Source organism: Osmerus mordax, chromosome 26 (genome assembly GCF_038355195.1).
Source record: "Osmerus mordax isolate fOsmMor3 chromosome 26, fOsmMor3.pri, whole genome shotgun sequence".
NCBI classification, from domain to species: domain Eukaryota; kingdom Metazoa; phylum Chordata; class Actinopteri; order Osmeriformes; family Osmeridae; genus Osmerus; species Osmerus mordax.
In genome coordinates, this window is record NC_090075.1 from 7,960,961 (window position 1) to 7,977,986 (window position 17,026).

Sequence of the window (17,026 nt, forward strand, 5' to 3'; positions counted from 1 at the left end):
ACCGCGGCGTACTGTAGTGGAAAAGACGCCGACGCGAAACCTCGAAAGAAAATCGAACTGTGCTTAACGTTTAGCTCTCCGTGCCCACTAAGCCCTAGCCTGACGCTCGTCTTCCTTCGCCGCGTTATTTCATGTCGAGCCCATAAAGCCTAGAGGTGTCGACCGTACCCAAAACCGAGAGTCCTCTCACACTGCATCTTCTCTTGATAGCCATGTGTGCCAAGTTCCTCGAGAACGCATGACACGCATTCATGTCATAATGTTTGGCTGAGGATGTATTGTTTGTTGTTATTGTGACTGTCAAGGCATTTATGACGCACCACAGAGACCAAGACAAATTTCCCTGAGCGGGACAATAAAGTTCATCGTATCGTATGTCCCTCTAACGCTCTGCCTTCTCTTTCCCCTCTAGTGGGAGGAGGTGAGCGGCTACGACGATGCCATGAACCCCATCAGGACGTACCAGGTGTGCAACGTCCGTGAGATCAACCAGAACAACTGGCTCCGCAGCGACTTTGTCCCGCGCAAGGACGTGCTGCGCGTGTACGTGGAGATGAAGTTCACCGTCCGCGACTGCAACAGCATCCCCAACATCCCCGGCTCCTGCAAGGAAACCTTCAACCTCTTCTACTACGAGTCGGACTCGGACTCGGCCACGGAAACCAGCCCCTTCTGGATGGAGAACCCGTACGTCAAAGTGGACACTATCGCACCAGACGAGAGCTTCTCCATGCTCGAGTCGGGCCGGGTCAACACCAAGGTTCGGAGTTTCGGTCCTCTCTCGAAGGCGGGCTTCTACTTGGCCTTCCAGGACCTGGGAGCGTGCATGTCCCTCATTTCGGTGAGGGTCTTCTATAAGAAGTGTTCCACCACCATCGCGAACTTCGCCGTGTTCCCCGAAACGGCGACCGGGGCGGAGGCGACTTCTCTGGTCATTGCCCCTGGGACTTGCGTGTCCAACGCCTTGGAGGTGTCCGTGCCCCTCAAGTTGTACTGCAACGGGGACGGCGAGTGGATGGTTCCTGTCGGCTCCTGCACATGCGCATCTGGATTCGAGCCCGCCATGAAGGACACCCAGTGTCAAGGTCAGTTTTGTCGGCCATTTTGTGAGTTAATTGCTATTTTCCTCCAGGCTACTCATCTGCATTTTTTTTCCATTTTTTTTAAGAAATCCGTTTGTGACAAGGATCAACCACTATAAGATATAGAACACATTCCAGTGGTAAAGGGAGTGTCTATGTCTTTGACCGCCATACGGCCAGACAGCGAGTTAATATATAAACGCAAGTACGTGGGCAGCTGTCAGTTTATGACACTAACACGGCCTCACAGGTCTAGGTGTGATCGAGAACATGACAGGTTCACCGAGGTTCAGCCGAAGGTGAATAAAAACAGCCAACGCCAGAAATGGAGTGCAGGTGACAGCAAGGGGAGGAGGAGGAAGGATGAGGCGGGCGCATGTGGAATTTCGAACGCTGGGGGCCACGGGTCAAACGGAGAGTAGGGGGAGATGAGGCGCAGGGGCTGTCAGATTTATGGATTGGCAGTCTCAAAAGTGACGCGTCTCTCGGGGGGGGGGGGGGGGGGGGGGGGGTGCGCGCGTGTGTGTTTATGTGTGTCAGCATGGAACTGTAACCGTGCAAAGAGGGTGCCAAGGTTTTTTCCAGAACGTGGAAACAGAGGGTAGAAAAGGAAGAAAGATTAAAAGGATGACACAGGGATCGAATGAGGGGTTCAGGCTGATAGTCCCATGGTGGGGTGGGGTGTGGCGAATGTGTGCCCACCTTTAGGGGCAGTGTGAGAAGGCGCAGTAAATCAATTACAGGGTGCGTGGTTAAAAAGTCATTTGTTTGCTCGTGGCAGCCCAAGGTTAAAGCCCTGGCGACTGCGCCCGCTAAAAAGCTCTCTAATCAAGTCTACCGGAAATCACGGGGGATAAATCCCTCTCTCTCTTTCTCTCTCTCTCGAATGCGTCGCGTGAACCCTTTTTTGACACACTCATATTTTCTCCCCCCTGACTCTCTCACGCACCCGATCTCCTTTCACTGCATTCGCCCTCCTTCCCTCCGCGTTAGTGTCTCCCTCTCCTCATCCCTCCGTCCTCTCTGTTGCCCTCCTCTTCTAACGTGAAGGCCATAGCTCTCATTAATACTCCACCACAGCACAGTAAGGAGGACATGAACATGAATATTAATTGACGCGTTCTTTTTTTTTTTTTTTTTTTTTACTCCTCCAGCTCCGCATTTTTTTTTTTTTAATCCTCATTCTTTTTTGCCCCTCTTTTTTTCCCGCACATCCAATTTTCTGCATACATTCTAATCAGTTCCTTAAGCCCTGTGCTCTGCATGAGAGGGTAAGAGACAGAAAAGGGGAAAGAGAGAGAGAGAGAGAGAGAGAGAGAGAGAGAAAGAGAGAGAGAGAGAGAGAGAGAGAGAGAGAGAGAGAGAGAGAGAGAGAGAGAGAGAGAGAGAGAGAAAGAGAAAGAGGGAGCTGCTAAAAGAGCCTGCAGGATTAGCATATTCTCTTCCTCTTCCTCTCTCTTTTTCTATCTCTCACCCCATTCCCCTGTCAGTAGTGCTGCTGAAAGGAGAGGGAGGATAAAAGGAAAGGAATGACTTCTTACCTCACTGGAAGCGATTGATCAGCACTTTTAGTCCTTCGCAGAACAACTTGGCCTCTTTAAAGGGGAAGCTCTGCTAGATCTTTTTTGGGTGCCTTAATCAAATGCTCCATCTCTTGGTCTTGCCTTCGCTTGTAAACAGAATTGCATTCTGCAGCTGTCATTTGTAAAGCTCATTAAGTTCAGTAATTGTATCCTAAAGGTTGAACTGGAATTCATTTCCTGTTACAGGAGCTCAGCACCCACATTGGAAGCTGTTACTTTTCTACCAGCTAACACCCGGTCAAATATTATTTTTGGGCCATATCATCTGTTAGCACTTCCTGTTCGCAATCATTGCAAAGGCTTTGATTAATGGTGGAAGAATAAACACACTCAGCGCTAATGTACACCTTTCAGTCGGCTAATGTCGCGTTGTGCTAATATTGAATCTTAAAAAAGGAAAAACTAAGACGTGACGACCGTGAACAGAACACCTGCAAGGCGAGTGCTCACCTTTGCCCTTCGGTATTTTCAACTGGGAACAAACACAAAGCCAGAGGCTAGAGTGTTACTGACACTGAAAAACAGGCTGTCCTTGACATGTCGGTGAGCTAGCAAGTCAGCTAATCAACTGCCCCAGTAAACTTTGTATCTCTTGCCTACTCCCTGCTCTTCGTTAAACGAAAAGGCGGGCTCATTCATCTTTTAACAAGACAGTTTACCTCAAGATAAAGCCGGCCGGAGCATTCTAGATCACAGTGCCGCTGTCACAGCTTCCCAGCTCGCTCGTAATTTATCGGCTGTGTTATAAACTTCCAAACAAGCCACTTGTTAAATGGATAGGGACTCTACAAAGAATCTCCTTCCTATCACAGTCTTCATCAGGGTAAACTTAGCGCTGCTTTTTGAGAAGCATTCCGCTCAAAGTCAAATCCAAGGAAGCAGTTTACCAATAATATACCCCCAAAATACATCAATTGAACAGATTTGAGAAATCTGTCACATCCTAGTAATGAGAACATTACTAGTATGTGACGGTTGTTCTCTGGTGGAGCATAAAACAGAATAGGATATAATAAAACTTTCTTCTTCTTCCAGGATGGAAACATTTCTTTGGAATCACCTCCATGAATGTTTGCTTGTGTGTTTACGTAGAGAGCAAGTTCAGATCAAGGCTTCATGTTTGGGTGTTTCCTCTGAGGGGTGTGTATGCAATTTGGGATGACAGGATGAGCATGAGTGCATGGGTTTATGCAAAGGCCTGCTTGTTGCTTAAAACCTCCTCTTCCTCTATGGTTTGTGGAGGATGTGCTCCAGAGAAAGGGGAGAAAAGCAAACCGAAACAGACAGACACACCAGGACACAAGGCCCACAACCGAGAGCTGTCAATCACAGATTCAAGCACTTTTATTTGGTTTCCTACAAAAAATCAGTGAAAGTTGAAAACAGCCCTCACAAACACACACGCATTTTACACGACCCCCCCCCCCCCCCCTGGCTCCCCCGAACAAAAGAAAGAATCAATTCGAAAGCTTTGACTTTCATATTCCTTTGGCCCTACTGTAGCCCTATTAACCTTGTCGTTCCAAACTAACGGACTCACTCGATCTTTCTCTCCCTCTTTGTCTTTAGCGTGCAGCCCGGGCACGTTCAAATCCAAGCAAGGTCTTGGCTTCTGCTCCCCGTGCCCTCCCAACAGCAGAGCCAGCTCCGGAGCCGCCAGCGCCTGTGCCTGCAGGAACGGCTACTACCGCTCCGACACCGACTCCATGGACTCGGCCTGCACCAGTAAGTGGAAACGCGTTTGTCTTTTCGAATCGAATCGGCCGCTCTTAAGGAACACCATTCGGAAGCTGTTTCGGTAGCGAATGGTACCGTCGCAGGTGTTGGTGTGCGTGCGTTCCGACGGTAGCTTTGTCGGGACGTTGACCATAGTGTTGGCCTCCACGAAGCAGAGATGATTCTGAAGCTTAGGTTGATGGAGGGATTTCACCAGCAATGCTCGACGGACGCTGAGTCGGGAGGTACATCAGAGACTGCTACTGCTAGGCCCTGAACACATTCCCACAGCACCGCCTCAACACATCAAACAGCACCCCCCTCCCAATGTTCTCAAAGTGCTATCTGAACACTCAGTCCACTTTCCCTGCATAGGCTATACAACCGCACGGTTGCCACACATTTGCGACAGAGAGAGAAAAGGAATTTATATGGGTGAACACACCTCACTTAAGAGCAAAAAGCACACAGGAGCTTATCCGTTTGCCTTTGGAGGAACTGGAAGTCATCTTTGTTGTTGTAGCTGCCGGGTTTGTTTGATTCTCCCACAGAGTCAGTCGGAGATAAGGCTTGGTTAATTGGATAAGAATCATTCTGGCTCTGCCAATAGACTCCCCCTCCACACACACACACACACACACACACACACAAACAGCAGTATCCTATGACACTCGGCAAACAAGGCCATTCCAGAACCAACTCTTGTTCTCCTTTTTTTTGTTGACAGATACAGGAACATGGGGAAGTTAGATTGAGGATTTTAGTTTTTGTAATAAACGCACAATAGACTAGAAATTTGGTGATTTCAACGAAGCAAAATGTCATCCGCTGTCTCAATAACCTAAACCATTAATCCTTGTGTTATCTTCGGGTCATTGTGACCCGAAGGCAGCACAATGGTTAAACAAGAAGGTAAACCGTCAACGTGGAATTTGATCAAAACCAAATTATTGATTGGAAAGCAACCTTGGCAACTTTACATCCAGGTTAAATTAACTTCCATTAACGTCGTAGTTATATCGGAACTGCTAAGTAGTTATACTTCATGACAGTATTACTGTGCAAATTATTACACAGGTGAAACTTGGTATCGGTTAGGTTGGGCTTTCAAGATGTAATTGTCTATTAATATAGATTTTTGTTTTGTGTTTTGAGAACACAAACTTTAATTGTCCCTTTACATCTCCCACTCACCTTTTACACCTCTCCCCCATACTATGACTGCTTACACTTTTGTAGTAACCTAAACCACTTACAATTAATACTACACATTTGTGCCTACACTGTGCTACAGGTATTGCTATGTAGTAACATGGTTGTCAATATAACCATAATGTTTCGGCAACAAATGTTGCCGAACCTTTTCCGGAAAGCTCCACCATGCTCACTCTCAATCTGCCCCCTTTCCAGCCGTCCCCTCCGCCCCTCGAAACGTCATCTCCAACGTCAACGAGACCTCCCTGGTACTGGAGTGGAGCGAGCCGCGCGACTCGGGCGGCCGCGACGACGTCTTCTACAACGTTATCTGCAAGAAGTGCCAGCCCGAGCGCGGCGTGTGCTCGCGCTGCGACGACAACGTGGACATCGCCCCTCGCCACCTGGGCCTCACGCAGCGCCGCGTCGCCGTCAGGAACCTGCAGGCCCACACCCAGTACAGCTTCGAGATCCAGGCGGTCAACGGCGTGTCCACCCGGAGCCCGTACACGCCCCAGTTCTACGCCGTCAACATCACCACCAACCAGGCCGGTAAGGACTCCCCCGTGCACTCGCTTTCCGCGACGGGGTCACGGGGGGACAGTTGTCCGGGAAAGAGGCTCTCCAAGGCTTATGGAGAATGTGACAGGTACAAGTAGGATTACAGCGAGCCCCTTCTCCGAACCGTTTCCAAGGGGCGACTTCCCCGATGGATATGTGTAAACGAACCATCTGGCAAGGCCGGTGAAAGATAACGAACCTGCTCGTTCCTAGTCATAGCCTGAATCCATCCCCCATCCGTCCTATCGCACTCCCGAGCCAAGGAACCTCCAGACAATTTGTACCAGTACAGTACGTGCACGTAGGTGTGTGTGTGTTCCGTGTACACATCCTTTGAGTGAGGATTTGCAAAGCTTTCGAGCAAAAAAAGATAGCATGAATGCTTTCAAGAGAGACAGACCCTTTTTTTTTTGCCCCCGCACGCCTACAGTGTTCTCCGCACACTGACGCATATAGCACAGGCGATGGGAGCACAACGATGTGTTGAACCTACAGTCTTCTGCCCACTGTTGCCGGCCCAATGCTCTCTCTCTCTCTCTCTCTCTCTCTCTCTCTCTCTCTGTCTCTCTCTCTCTCGCTGCCCACGACATTTACAGGAACAGTGTGGATCTAGGCCAGAACATCCTGTCTGAGACGGTATCGGCTGCGCGCTAGCTGAGCGATAGACGTGCGGGCCGTGTATACACGGTAAATGCGGGGAATGCAACCGCATTGTGCGCTTTGGTGGAAGTCGATTGGGTCGGCTACCGAACACGTTGCCGTGCGAAAATGACCGACTCGGAATTGCAGGAAACGCCCGTTGAGTTCAATTTCGGCTTCGTTTTCATAGGAAATCGGAGCAGTTCAGTGAGATGATGACGTTTATGTTCCTGTGCTGGACCAGTTATGCTTCACGAAGCTAGCGTCGCGGGTCTGTTCCTGGAGTTTGCGCCTCGGGGATTATCTCCCAGTGTTTCTCCGTGCTCTTGTGTTCCTCCTCTCCGTCCTTCTGTTCTTCCTTCCACAAGAGCGTCAGGAATGCCTCCTATTGGTGGATGACACCCAGTGAGGCCTCCATTGTTTTAACAGGGGCTCGGGCACCAGGGTGACAAGGACCCCCGTCCGCCCCCCAGTGTCCCAGGTCAGGGAGGGTCGGAGGGGGTGGTGAGATTATCCTCCCCGCTAGCTGCGATACCCCCGCTGGACTCCTCCCCCATGCATACACATTCACCTTTTAAGAACCAAAATAAATACCGGGGGCGATAAGCCCTGGAGGACTGGCCCTGTGGTTCCTCCAGTGTCTCAGCTGGAAGAAGGCCCCTTAATCCCCAGGCTAGAGTGACCGGGGGATCTGCCCAGGAGGCATTGTCTCCTGGGGGAGAGAGGGGTCTGGGAGGGTTGGGTGGCTTGTGGTGGCGATGGCGATGGGGGAGTTTGGGAGGGCAAAGAAAAAGAAATGTCTGGAGGGTTGGAGACAAAGACAAGAGGCGGAGTGATGGGGAAAAAAGTACAAGGAAAAGGATCAAAGAACCGGACCTAGGGATTAAAAAGCTTTTAACAAAGAGTTTTGGAAAGAAAGAGGGCGAGAGAGAGAGAGAAAGAGAGACAGAGAGAGAGAGAGAAAGAGAGACAGAGAGAGAGAGCAGGAGAGACAGACTCAGATGGCAAGGAGGGAGAAAATGAGTGAGTGAGGGATGTTGTTGGGTGAAACGGAGAGATAGCGATACCTAAACGCGAGGGATGAAACTCGAGATGTTAAGAGTGAAAAGGGTGGGAAAATGGAAGTAAGTAAGTTCTATCGAGGGAACGAAAGGCCAATAAAAGGTAGAAATGAGAGGGAGGAGATGTGAGGTGCAGGGGGACAGACTTCTTGGCATAATAGTGAGAATATTTCAGAAAGAAAGTCATGCGGGCGGGTGTGATGTAGGATAATGTGTGCGTGCATGTGTGTGTGTGTGTGTTTGGTTGTGATTACATGAACGTGTGTGTGTGTAACCAAGGGGAGGTGGGCTGGATCTTCCAGATAATAAGCTGCCGGTTTCGTGGCGTGATTTCCTTGTCGCAGAGGAATTACAAATCTCTTGTGTCCCAGAGGAGTTGGCTAGGGGACGATTCTAGGGAATGGTGCTGCATACCAAACACCAACTTTAGCCTCCCAGTTCAACTCACAAAACCTCACAAAGCTTCAATGCAGGTCTTAGACTTTGGGGTTTTAGGCCTGTGTGCCTGGACAAAAGCGAGTAGAACTCAGAAACACACAGATAGTGAATGAAACAAATTCTTCCCTCTGTAACCCCGCCCCCCCCCCAAGCTCCCTCTGCAGTGCCCACGGTCCACCTGATGGGGGCAACAGCGAACACCATGAGCCTTTCCTGGCTGCCCCCGGAGAAACCCAACGGAATCATTCTGGATTACGAGATTAAGTACCATGAGAAGGTAAGCAGCAATGTAAGTCAACGGTTCTAATTCCATCCCTTTTCACGAGAATTCAGAGCGCCCCATACCCCATAGGAAATCAAGTCACTGAACAGCAAAATGCAACTAATCGTAACCAAACAAGACCAAACGAGGGCACTGAATCAAATCCCTTCCTTCCGTCTTACGTTTCCCCTCGTCTTCCTCTTGTCCTCTCCGTCGTCCCTTCATCTCCCCTTCTTTCTTTCTTTCTTTCTTTCCTTCTTTCTTTTCTTTTTGTCTTCCCTTCCTTTGGATCCTCTGTTGGATCTGTCCAATCCCCCCCCCTCCCCCTCTCTCGTTTCAAAGTTTCTGTGTTAGTGGCCGGTGCCATAAACCAAGCAGGGGGCCAGAAAGCTATGGATTTGCCTCAGGGAAGGAACAAAGACTCCTTGTATCAGCTCTATTTGTTGTTTGTTGTTCTCTCTCTCTCTCTATCTATCTCTCTCTCTCACACACACTCTCTTTCCCTCTAATTCTCTCTCGTTCGTATTAAACCCGAGCATGCTCACTGGCTGTTCACTGAGATTGGCTGGCCGCGTCGCCCCAGAGCTGTTGTTGAAAAAGGCAGATGAGAGAGAGAGAGAGAGACAGAGAGAGAGAGAGAGAGAGAGAGAGAGAGAGCGAGAGCGGATGAATACCAAAGGGCGGAACGACGCGCGCGAGAAGGGCATCGCGCGTCGTTCCCCTCCCGCTCCTCCGCTTCAGCCGGGTCCGCTTTGCTGAGCGTTGTCTCTCTCGCCCCCGGCAGGACCAAGCCGAGGCCATCGCTCACACCATGACGGCCCAGCGCAGCTCGGCCCGCGTCGAGGGCCTGAAGCAGAGCACGCCGTACGTGGTGCAGGTGCGGGCGCGCACAGTGGCCGGCTACGGACGCTACAGCAGCCCCGCCGATTTCAGCACCAACCAAAACAGTACGTTTTCTAAAACGGCCGTAGGTATGTGTGGAGCACATCCCGATACCGAACACATGTGCTGTATGTATACACATCTTTTCATTCCTACATTCTACCAATCTCTATTCTAGTACTCTGTAGTGTGGTGTTTTAGAGAAGTAATGCAAAATGATTCGGAGAAGCGATACAGTTGGTTGTTAGTTTAGCTGTTTTAGAGGGGAAGATATCTGTCCTTATTTAAATAACTTTACAACTTCCCAATCAGCTAGACTAAAGTTAGTATCATAAAATGTAACCGTTCAACTGACGAACATCGTCAGTTGAACGGTATCGTAAAGATATTTCACATTTTCTTTGATATGAGTTAGGAGCACGTAGGCACAAACTAGTGGATTACATTTAGTCATTTAGCAGACGCTCTTATCCAGAGCTTATTACATAAGCATATGATTCTTTAAATCAGATTATTCTTGTGGCATGACATCATTCCTGGAGCTATGCACTCTTGTGGGTGTCTTAATGTGCTGGCGACAGGTTCTTTGCATAACCTGCTTCTCACTACTACGCCACTAACCTTTGATCCTCTGACCTGACCCCACAGCTGACCCAGATAAGTCGCTTCAAGAGCAACTTCCTCTCATCGTGGGGTCGGCCACTGCCGGCTTCGTCTTCATCATCGCTGTTGTCGTGATAGCCATCGTCTGCCTCAGGTGAGAACAGAAGAGAGTAGAAATGCTAAAACATACCAACGGGGGCACACTACCGTGTTTTGATGTGCACGCGCGGTCGTGGGCGATGGCAAGAAGTTCACACCGACCCATCCGCCTCATGCACAGTTCTGACATTCGTTTCGGGTTAAGAGAGGACGGTTTCAAAATGTCATTTTTGGGCTTCAAATGTCCCTCAAGTCAGCACGAGCCCCAAAACCCCTTAAATGTACCCCCCCCACACACACACACCCACCTACGCCTCCCGCCCCCCTGTCAGGTTTGGCAGTTGGAGATTAGCCTCCTTGGATGTGAAAATGGCAGCTAGCTAGCGAAACAAGCTAATAAGCTCAGTGGACTCGGCACGAGGGCCAGCTGCCCAGACTGATAGCCCTGATAGCGTGGCTCAGCCTTCCTGGGTGTCCCCGCCACGGCCCTCCACAAAGAACAGCTCTCCCTCCCTCAGAAGTGGCCACTGTTGACTCGTCCAGTCGGACTGCCAGTCATCAACCATCTGCTGGTGGCGGCAAATGGTTTGCGGCGGTGATTGTGCCGGTCGCGGCCACGTGCGCGAGGGTTGGCACCCTCTGACTGGCACCGACGGGCCCGCCTCAGGCGGGGGGGCACGGTCTCGCTCCGAGCGGCCCGCGTCTGACAAACGCGAGGCCCGGTCACGCTCGACCGAATCGTAATCCTCCTCCTCGTCTCGACTCCTGTCATTTCCCTGCTTTTTTTCCACCACCGTTTCATTGCGTCTCATCAGTGTCGTAGCCACCGTGCTGCGTCTGTCACCGAAGGAAATAAAAAGAGAGAATGAAAAAAAAAATGAAAAAAAAAGCCTCTGCATATTCCGGAACTGCATTTGAATTGGAAATGAGATGCAAATCACCGGCGGGTATTATTGCCCCGGTTACTGGTTAGACAACAAAGGAAGCACATTAACATGTAATTTCAACAACCCCCCCACACACACACACACACCCATACACCCTTGTCCTGTCATACCCCCCCCCCCCCACACACACACACACCACCACACACATTAATGGACTGATACAGACCAGCGGGTAGAGGAAGACGAGAAGGTGAAAGAGTCTGAAACGAGTGTGAGCGAGGGGCGAGGGTGACGAGGGAAGCAGCTGAGGTTGTCTCCCGGCCTCATTTAAAGGGGGGGGGGGGGGGGGGGGGGGTGTCACGGGGGTGTGCGAGGGTTTACACGGCTGCCATGTCAGACAAAGGAAATGGAAATCGATGTTTTCACACCAAATTACACCTCTTTGTGTGTCTTGGTAAACATTCTCCCCGCCCCTGGCTTGGGATAGACATCATGTTTGAATACAGTATATGATTGTCATTGCGACTACAGTATACATTACTGCGGATCCTCAATGGGTTTATCCTCCATCTGCAGCGACACAGCTGCCCATTATCCTCTCCCCGGCCCTCAGTGACGAGAGAACGCGTAGCATTCGGGTTCGACTGAGTCGACCCGCGGAGACTGTGTGTGAAAAATCCCTTTGGCTGACGTTTGTGTTTTGTTCTCGTTCTGTCGGCCCACAGGAAGCAGAGGAACGGCTCAGAGTCTGAGTACACAGAGAAGCTGCAGCAATACAGTAAGTCCCTGCTGCCTGTCACCTAGTCGGACACACTAAGTATTCCCAAACAGTGTTCAAAAATCCCTATACCATACGACTGGAAGAAACGCCACGTCACTGTTGATGGATGGATGGTATACTAATGATAATAATATATGTGCTTTTAAGCACTGTTTATACACGCACAAATATGTTCAACTGATCAGATGACACAATCTGGTTTATAATCGCACCGTGATTATATTTAAGGCTGAAGCAGTAATAGCCACTACACTTGAATTGCTTTAAAACAATCTTCCAATCCATCAATCAATCAATCACTTAATCACTCAACCACGCAATCAATCACCCAATCAGTCGACTTGTCTCATTTGCATCATTTCTCATTTGCGAGTCCTGATTGACGGCCTCGATTCATGTGGTTTGTTCTTCTCACTACTGAATCCCCTATAGTCACGCCGGGAATGAAGGTCTATATCGACCCCTTCACCTACGAGGACCCTAACGAGGCAGTGCGCGAGTTCGCCAAGGAGATCGACATCTCCTGCGTGAAGATCGAGGAGGTCATCGGCGCAGGTAACCAACAAAAGCTCCTGAGCTACAGGGGGAAGAATGCTAGTCACCTCCAGGCCATTCCCTTAGAGGACTTCACGCCAAGCGGTACTTTCACTCAATTCAATCGTCCCACCCCCCACCCCTTCCCTACCCACCTGCCTCCTCTTCCTCGTTCCGTGCTAGCGACCTCGACGCTCCTCTCCTCTTTTCTCAATCTGACTCCGCACGCCGTCCTTTGTGCAAGATGCGTCCTCCTCAACCTTGACCTGCTGCCCTCACAGCTGTGTAGAAACACCCTAGATATCGCCGACTCGGGCCAAATGTGTATTGACAATGCTAACAGTGGGCTCCATTGGTCCCAGTGAGCTGCGATGAAATAAAGAGAACTTGAGATTGGCAAGACCAATTGAGTGCAACTTTGCGGTTTTGAATACTTGAAATACAAATTTGACCCGTGTCTTAGATGTTCCTCCTTAGCGATGATTGCTATTTTGCTTTTGTTCAATGAGTGATTATCATCAAGTTTAACTCCCCCAAATGGCTGCCCAATCCTGCTTCTGGATACGGGCCTCGGAGGAAGTTGTTGATCTGACCTAAGAAGCACTTGAATTGATTAGTTTCCTACTTGAATCTAGTAGAATGAACTATAACAACAACTTCCCGGGCCCATGATTGGTCAACTCTTACCCTGGCCCTCTTTCTTTAAGCATCTTGAGGACCTACTCAAAAATGGCCTTTGACGGCACTTCCGACCTTTGACCTTATCACTTATCGGCTTTGCCATTTGCGGTCGTTCTTCCTGTTCCTTTAGAAACCCCCTTTTTCTGTCCTTCTTTTCCCTGAATCCTCCCTTGTCTTGTATTAGTTCAGATATTTTAAACATTGAAACAGTTTTTTGGTTGATTTCTCCTGCTAAAAACAGCTGTAGGACTATGTGAACTGATTCCGATTACTCTTAGCCTTGTGTATGTAAGCTGAAGTGAAGACGTTGTGATGGGGATCGAGAGGCTGTGTGCAACTGGCCCCACCGCACTACCACTGCTACTACTTCTACTGCTGCTACTACGAAACAGCCTTAACACCTGCTGCTGCTACTTGTAATCCGTCGCTTCCTAGCCTTCCGCCAAAAGTGACAAAGCCCAACCCCTGTCCTCCCTCCCTTTTCCCCCCCTCCCTCCCTCCCTCCCTCCATCCCCTCCCCTCCTACCCCCCCCACCCCCTGGGTTCTCCTCCCACCTCTCTCTCTCCCTCCCCCTCTCCCTATCTCCCCTGGTTTCTCTCTCTCCTCCTCTCTGGCTCTCTCTCGCGCACGCTTGGTGTAGGCCCTCGACGCAAAGCGTCCGCGGCGCCCAGGACCCCGAAGCTCCTCACGCCTCCCGTCTCCTCCTGCTCCGCCCATACCCTCGACCCCTCCGAAGCCTGACCCCGCCCCCATTCCCCTCCCCCCTCCATGCCTGCCTCCCCCCTTCCCCAAACCCCTCCATCCTTTCATTATTTCCCCACAGCCCCCGACTTCTCACGCCAATCCACGCTCCTAACCGCTGCCACCGCCCCCCCACCTTCTACATCTACCGCTCCGAGACACTGTACACACTCCCTCCCTGCCCCCCCCACCCCTGAATCCTGGCTTCTCTGGCAGTCTTCCCCTATCCCTTCCCCTCCCGCTGTCCTTCCCTGACTCCTTGGTTCTAACCAGTAACTGTCCCTCTCCCCTCTCTCCCCCCACTCTCCTCCACTCTTCCGACCTTCCTCTCTTCCCTCCATCTCTCGCTCTCTCTTTCTCTGTTCCCCCACCCCCACCCCCCCTCCACTCTCGCAGGAGAGTTTGGGGAGGTGTGCCGGGGTCGCCTTAAGCTACCCGGAAGAAGGGAGATCATCGTGGCCATCAAGACGCTGAAGGTCGGTTATACCGATCGTCAGAGGCGGGACTTCCTGTCCGAGGCGTCAATCATGGGCCAGTTCGACCACCCCAACATAATCCGCCTGGAAGGCGTGGTCACCAAGAGTCGGCCAGTCATGATCGTCACAGAGTTCATGGAGAATGGAGCGCTAGACTCTTTCCTCCGGGTAAGAAGTGGTTGATATTTCAGGATTTTGATATTGTTAAATGATCAGTCTAAACAATGGCAAATCGCATTGAAGGATCAAACAACCATAATGAGAAAGTATTTTCACATGATTTTATCTGAAAGAAAAAACATCTGTCCTGGTTTTGAAGGCTTGGAGATAGTTTGACAGATAAATTATAGAAGTAATTTGTTACATGATTATTCAGGATAACCTGAGGCGAATATCTTCACGTCAACATAGGTCTGTTTTTCAGTTGCTCAAATAACTTAAAAACTTTTTTGAAATGCATTCTATGTATTTCAAGCAAACAGGCCATCTATGGTTTACATTGAGCTCGAAGCGTGTTCTACACACAAAAACCCAGGAATCTGATTGTCAGAAGTACTCCATATTTCCATATCTAAATCTCTGTGCGTGCCGATAGCACAATCCAACAAATACACCTAGCCCAACCTTCTTAATCTTCCTATTAGTTTCTCCCTCATTCAAAACTCTCCATGTCTGAAGAAAAGAGCATTACCTGGGGTTTGGCTGTAGCTAATATCTGACAAATGTTCCGCTCTGGCTATCCCTGACATTTACAGAGAGCTCAGTTGCCTATGAATCACTGGCTCCCAGACATATCAAACACTAGCTGTCAGGAGGGGAGGGAGAGAGAAAAAAAGAAGGGAAGGGGGACGTGGGTCGAGAAGGCGCGAGGAGAGGAAAGATTGATGAAAAGAAAGACAGAGGAGACAGAGGAATGAAGACAGACAGCAGACAGAGAGAGAGAGAGAGAGAGAGAGAGAGAGGGCGAAACAACGAAATTAGCATGTGCTTCGTTAGCCGAGTGCCAATGCAACCTGACCTTTTCCTCCTCCTTCTCTCTCTCTCTTTTCCCCCCCCTCTTCCTCTCTTTCTATCGCTATCGTCGCTGGCAGCTCAACGACGGCCAGTTCACGGTGATCCAGCTGGTTGGCATGCTGCGTGGCATCGCAGCGGGCATGAAGTACCTGTCAGACATGAACTATGTGCACAGAGACCTAGCCGCCCGCAACATCCTGGTCAACAGCAACCTCGTGTGCAAGGTGTCCGACTTCGGACTGTCTCGGTTCCTCGAGGACGACCCCGCAGACCCCACCTACACCAGCTCACTGGTGAGGCTTGTGTCTAGGTGTTGTGCGTGTGCGTGTGCGTTCTTCAGCGTGTGCTTTTTTGTATCCCGGCTTTTGCATTTCTCGTCCGATTTCTCAGTCGTGCGTTTCTCTCTCCCTCTTGTGTGTCTGACTGTGCGTGCTCCATCCCTCAGTATTTCACGCTCACCTACTCATTCGCATATTCACAGGGCGGGAAGATTCCCATTCGCTGGACGGCCCCCGAGGCCATCGCCTACAGGAAGTTCACCTCGGCCAGCGACGTGTGGAGCTACGGCATCGTCATGTGGGAAGTGATGTCGTACGGCGAGCGGCCATATTGGGACATGAGCAACCAGGATGTAAGTTCAACCCCGACGCTCACCTTTTCTCAACCCTGCTTACCCTGTTTGTCTCTCTTTCTATCTCTCTCTTTTCCTTTCTCTCTTTTATCTTTCGGTCTCTTTCGATCTCCGTCTCTCCCTCACTGACCCTTCACACGCATTCTCCTAACCCCCCTCGTACCCCCTATTGACCTGCTCACCCCCCCATCCCCAAGGTGATCAATGCAGTGGAGCAGGACTACAGGCTGCCCCCGCCCATGGACTGCCCCACGGCTCTGCATCAGCTCATGCTGGACTGCTGGGTGAAGGAGAGGAACCTGCGGCCCAAGTTCTCCCAGATCGTCGCCACGCTGGACAAGCTGATCCGCAACGCCGCTAGCCTCAAGGTCGTCACCAGCAGTGCACAGTCTGGGTAAGTTTACAGCCCCGGTGTGTAGCCAGGGATATGCTGGTGTTGGCTAGTTAGCCGTGGCTCTTTGGTTAGGATCGGAAGCTAACAATGGTGTTCTGCTAGAAGTAAGTTGTGCCATTTAGCCTTGATAGTTGTTGAAAGTTTTACTACGTTTTAAACTGAACGGGAATTCTTTTGTCTGTGGATTTAGTTTGCCTGGTTGATTAGCATGCACATTTGGTTCTACAGTATGACCCATAACTTAGGTGAAGTGACTTTGCTCACATACCAGGTCAAGTGGACATTGAGAAAACGAAACACACTTCTCTCACCCCACACCTAGCTAAAACGTGACTAATGTGTATTGACACGGCAGTGTAAAGTACTCGAGGCAAAAGACCCACCTACAGGGAGTTCGATCAATGAGCTCACGTCTACATTTCGCCTTCGCACTGCACCTCTTCCCTGGGAAGGAGGCTGGAGGGGGTGGTGGAAGGCAGGGCTGACCTACCTACCTGCCCCCAGCCTCAGGGCTGCCTATCCTGGGAGAGGATATGGGACTGTCCTAGGTGGTGGTGGAGCTCTTAGGGGACCTGGAGCCCACATAGTTATACATACAACGATAGCTGAGAAGATTAAGCGTGGGTAATTATCTAGATTAAGGCGAGTGGGGAGGGGGAGGGGGAGGGGGGGGGCGTTGTAAAAGAGATGGGAATGCTTTTAATTAGTTGCTAACGAGATTTTAAACGGGCCAGTGATGAGACCGCCTCCTGCCAAGCCATAACGA

The 17,026-nt window shown here is 50.4% G+C and overlaps 1 protein-coding gene across 12 annotated transcripts in view; it reads left to right on the plus strand.

Annotated features, from left to right (window-relative positions):
- Positions 1-17,026, plus strand: part of LOC136936335 (ephrin type-B receptor 3-like) — a 54,521-nt gene that overhangs the window by 29,663 nt on the left and 7,832 nt on the right. For 2 of the 12 annotated variants that reach the window (XM_067230130.1, XM_067230137.1), the window contains exons 3-14: positions 413-1,085; positions 4,235-4,390; positions 5,792-6,127; positions 8,427-8,563; positions 9,321-9,546; positions 10,067-10,175; positions 11,733-11,785; positions 12,221-12,343; positions 14,142-14,389; positions 15,313-15,528; positions 15,717-15,866; positions 16,064-16,260. In XM_067230130.1, coding sequence (XP_067086231.1) covers positions 413-1,085; positions 4,235-4,390; positions 5,792-6,127; positions 8,427-8,563; positions 9,321-9,546; positions 10,067-10,175; positions 11,733-11,785; positions 12,221-12,343; positions 14,142-14,389; positions 15,313-15,528; positions 15,717-15,866; positions 16,064-16,260 — 2,624 coding nt within the window. Of the gene's footprint in view, positions 1-412; positions 1,086-4,234; positions 4,391-5,791; positions 6,128-8,426; positions 8,564-9,320; positions 9,547-10,066; positions 10,176-11,732; positions 11,786-12,208; positions 12,428-14,141; positions 14,390-15,312; positions 15,529-15,716; positions 15,867-16,063; positions 16,261-17,026 lie in introns of all 12 variants that reach the window. The other 10 variants (XM_067230127.1, XM_067230135.1, XM_067230134.1 and 7 more) reach the window with 8 other exon arrangements.